Source organism: Limulus polyphemus, unplaced genomic scaffold, assembly GCF_000517525.1.
Source record: "Limulus polyphemus unplaced genomic scaffold, Limulus_polyphemus-2.1.2 Scaffold5532, whole genome shotgun sequence".
In the NCBI taxonomy this organism is placed as follows: Eukaryota; Metazoa; Arthropoda; class Merostomata; order Xiphosura; family Limulidae; genus Limulus; species Limulus polyphemus.
In genome coordinates, this window is record NW_013671142.1 from 14,969 (window position 1) to 18,731 (window position 3,763).

General features: G+C 35.9%; 1 protein-coding gene across 1 annotated transcript in view; it reads left to right on the plus strand.

The window, feature by feature from the left end:
- Positions 1-480: 480 nt before the first annotated feature.
- Positions 481-3,763, plus strand: part of LOC106472697 — a 14,799-nt gene continuing 11,516 nt past the window's right edge. Inside the window, exons 1-2 of the mRNA XM_022401244.1 lie at positions 481-650; positions 3,286-3,359. Coding sequence (XP_022256952.1) covers positions 482-650; positions 3,286-3,359 — 243 coding nt within the window. The 5' untranslated portion in view covers position 481. The remainder of the gene's footprint in view (positions 651-3,285; positions 3,360-3,763) is intronic.

A 3,763-nucleotide genomic window follows, 5' to 3' on the forward strand; every position in this document is an offset into this window, starting at 1 on the left:
TATAATCTTATACAACCATAGGAAAACCCCAGAGTCTAGTATAGTTATTGAAATGCAGACTAAGTGTCATATATATTAACGAATATCGAGGCTGCTACTTAGTTGTTGGAAAGGTACACTCCGACTAAATTATTTTAAGAACTTGACGTTGACAATAACATGCATTTACACTGCAAACTAATTTACATCGCTTGAACTGTTGGAAGAAAAAAACGTTTTTGTTTAAAAGCTATACTGAGAAATACAACGTATATTATTTGCATGAGATGTCAATTTCTATAGCTCGTGCTTTTTGTGATACAAATATTATTTGATGTATTTCTGTATTCCTTCAGCTTTCATAGAGAATTGCTTTTAAAATATCAACTTCATTCAGTCATTGAACATATTCATTAATCTTGACTAAAATCTTCAAGCGATATTCATTATTACACTTGACAATTGAGTAACTCACTGCTTTACCTTTTCTTTTGTATTTAGAATGACAGTCACTATATTTCTGGTGGCGCTGCTGCTCTGCTTCAGTGAGTTTACGTATCAAACGTCAAACAATGACGAGAAAACGCTACTAACTTTGATTCGAAACAGAAAGGCCAGCGTTAGTGCGACATCCATCAGATGTAGAAAATATCTTACTTACAGGCTATGCAGTGAGTAGTTGTAGTTTTTAAGAGTGTATTTGTATTAGAAATTTGATAATGGGTAAAAATATATTGCGTTATATAATATATATATTCACACGATATTGTGCAGTATACAAAATTGTAATTATTACGAATTTTCACGTACGTACTGCGCAGTTGAAAAATAGTAATTTCTGTCTTCATCTTAAAAATTTATATAAGTTTAAGTGCCAGTTGGTTAAGAGGGACCAATCACAGCACAGGATACTTACTGTATCTCGGTGAGAGCAAAACATGACCGAGTTGTAATACTCCGTAATATACAGTGGTGGAAAAAATGATTACATCACCCAATTTCTTCCACACCTTACATGGTTCCCGCAATTTTGTACAAGATTGTGTATTGTAGAAGTGTCAGAACTAGTATGAAGCGGTTATGTGTGATCTAAGATGACTAATGTTCCATTCATCCATTCACACATAAATGTATCTTTATTAATAAACCAATCATAAGAAACGTATTACAGCAGATAATAAGCAAATACTTGACAAATACAAAAATGTTATCTGAGTACGAAAACCAATATTTAAAGATAACAACAGTAATGTGATTGACAAAAAGTGGTCACAGAGTCTGTTTTTTGTTATATTATTTGGTTATTCCCCCTTCTGGTATTGGTAACTTTTCACATCGCCATGGCATAGAGTTCACGGGGGTCTAAATGTTGGCAGGGTGATTAGGACTTCCTGCACTACCAAGATGCTTCTCTGTTTCTTCTCTTGCACTTTGTTTCCCATTACCTTCCAGTAAGTTTCGATAGGGTTGAGATCTGGGCTGTTGACTGGCCAGTGTAGTGTCTTGATCGTCTCCCTTGGAAGATTATCCTTCACCTGAAGTAATGAAATATAACCTAAGATGCCGTTTCAATACATGTAGAGTGAACTTTCCTCTTTATTTCACGCCTACTACATGAATGTTACCAACCTTTTTAATCCTGTTGCATGGAGCATAATCATCCTGAAATGTACACTGATCAGTTCCACTGAAATGATCCCGAATTATTGGCTTTAACCGGAACTCGAGAATCTTGATGTATTTGTCGGCATTGACAGTGCCTTTTACAAAATACGGGCGTCCAACACCATGGCCAGAGATGTATCCTCATACCACCTGACTTTGTAGATGCTTCACAGTTGCATTCAAACATGTTGGATGAAACTGTTCACCACATCGACATCATACAAAGTGCTTCCCATCAGACCCGTGCAGTTTGAACTTTGATTTGTCTGAGAAAATAACTTTTCTCCACATTGATTCTGTCCACTCAGCATGATCTCTTTGGCTCAATTGAGCCTCATCTTGTTGGTGAGGAGGGATTTCTTCCTTGACCATTTTGCTGGGAGACTGGCTGCACACAGGCAAGACCAGATAGTGTGTGTGCGGTGACAGCGACCCCTGAAGTTTCTTGTCCTGCTCTTGTGAGATCTGTAGGCAACAGTCGACGACTCTGCAGGTTCGTGCGTTTCAGAATACGGTCTTCATCTACTTATGGAAGCTTTCTCCTTCCCTTCCGCCACTACACAGCTGCTCTGTATCCAGCTGCTCACAGTAGTCTGGTTAAATTAAATCTTCTAGCAGTATGCTTTGTCGAAAACGTCTTTTTGCTAAAGAAACAATGACTGTTTCTTCCCCGTGGAGATAATGCACAACTATTAGCCATGGTAACATCACACGCCCATTGTAGCAGATAAGCTTCTAAAACTGACTCTCAGTAAGGACCTCTATTTATAGCCCCCAAACGGCTCATGCTATACATAAACATACTTTAAAGCTGCTGATGTAATAATTAGACAGTAATACATCATCCATGAAACACATTTGCACTTACATGCACCAAGACCTCAAAACAGACGATGATTCTAAAGAAAAGAAAACATTAGACGATGCAATACATTTTTTCCACCACTGTATGTCTCAAAAATCCTCGTTATAGCCTAATGAATATTTTAATAACACTGAAACAGAAAGGTTTGAAGCGTAATGAAACAAGTTTAGAGTTGTTCGTTTCTTTGGAGTGAACACTAATAGTTATTAATAATTTGTTAAACAAGAGTAGAAAATAAAACCCATTTTATTAATTTATATAGAAATAATATGATAATAGTACGGGCCTAATTATTTATTGTAGGTATAAATAATTTAAGAATAACTATAAACTGAAAGAAAATTAGTATACATTACAAAAAGCTAAATCTTAAAACAACCGAAATACAGCACTTGCGTGAATAAAACACGCAACGACGACGTTACCTAGCTAAATTCCTTATGCACGTAACAACTATAATTATACAGAGTCCCAAAAATAATAGAAGTAAATGTGTATATATATATATATATTAAATTTTGTGAAATTATTAGCCTATGAAAGCGCTAATTTTGTTTAGAATATATGTATATTCAAGTTACTAGGCTTAGGGCTTTGTCTTTAATATTTACTAGGCTTAAGGCTTCGTCATTGATAGTTACTAGGCTTAGAGCTTCGTCTTTGATTGTTACTAGGCTTAGGGCTTCGTCTTTGACAGTTACTAGGCTTAGAGCTTCGTCTTTGATAGTTACTAGGCTTAGAGCTTCGTCATTGATATAGTGTATTTACTCCAACAGTTCTTCCTCCTCCTACCAGGATTAAAGCAATCAGTTGTATAGAAAATGGCACGTCAGATGTATCTACGTACAAAGTAAGTTTCGTCTGTAGCTAGATCATAATCATTCCAAGTTTAGAAGTGTAAAACTTGACAAACAGACTTTGATGTTGCCATGTACGATTCAACTTTCAAGACTGTTCTCTGCTAGCTATTGAAATCTTGTTTAATTTATTGTTTCTTCGCTATAATGATGAAAGTTGTAAGAAAGTATGATACACTAAAGGTATAGCTGGTAGTGGGTAGTAAAAAACCGTAATATGAATTTGGTGATGTAAAATTAAGAGCAACGGTGAAAGAGAGTACCTTAAGTGTATATATATATATTGTGCGTCATCGAGGTCACGTGACTGGCGTGGCGCCCTCTAGTTTCTAGAACTATCTTGTTCTTTCAGGAATGCTCTAGTATTTACTAGATAGGGTAGTCGGGTATATATAAG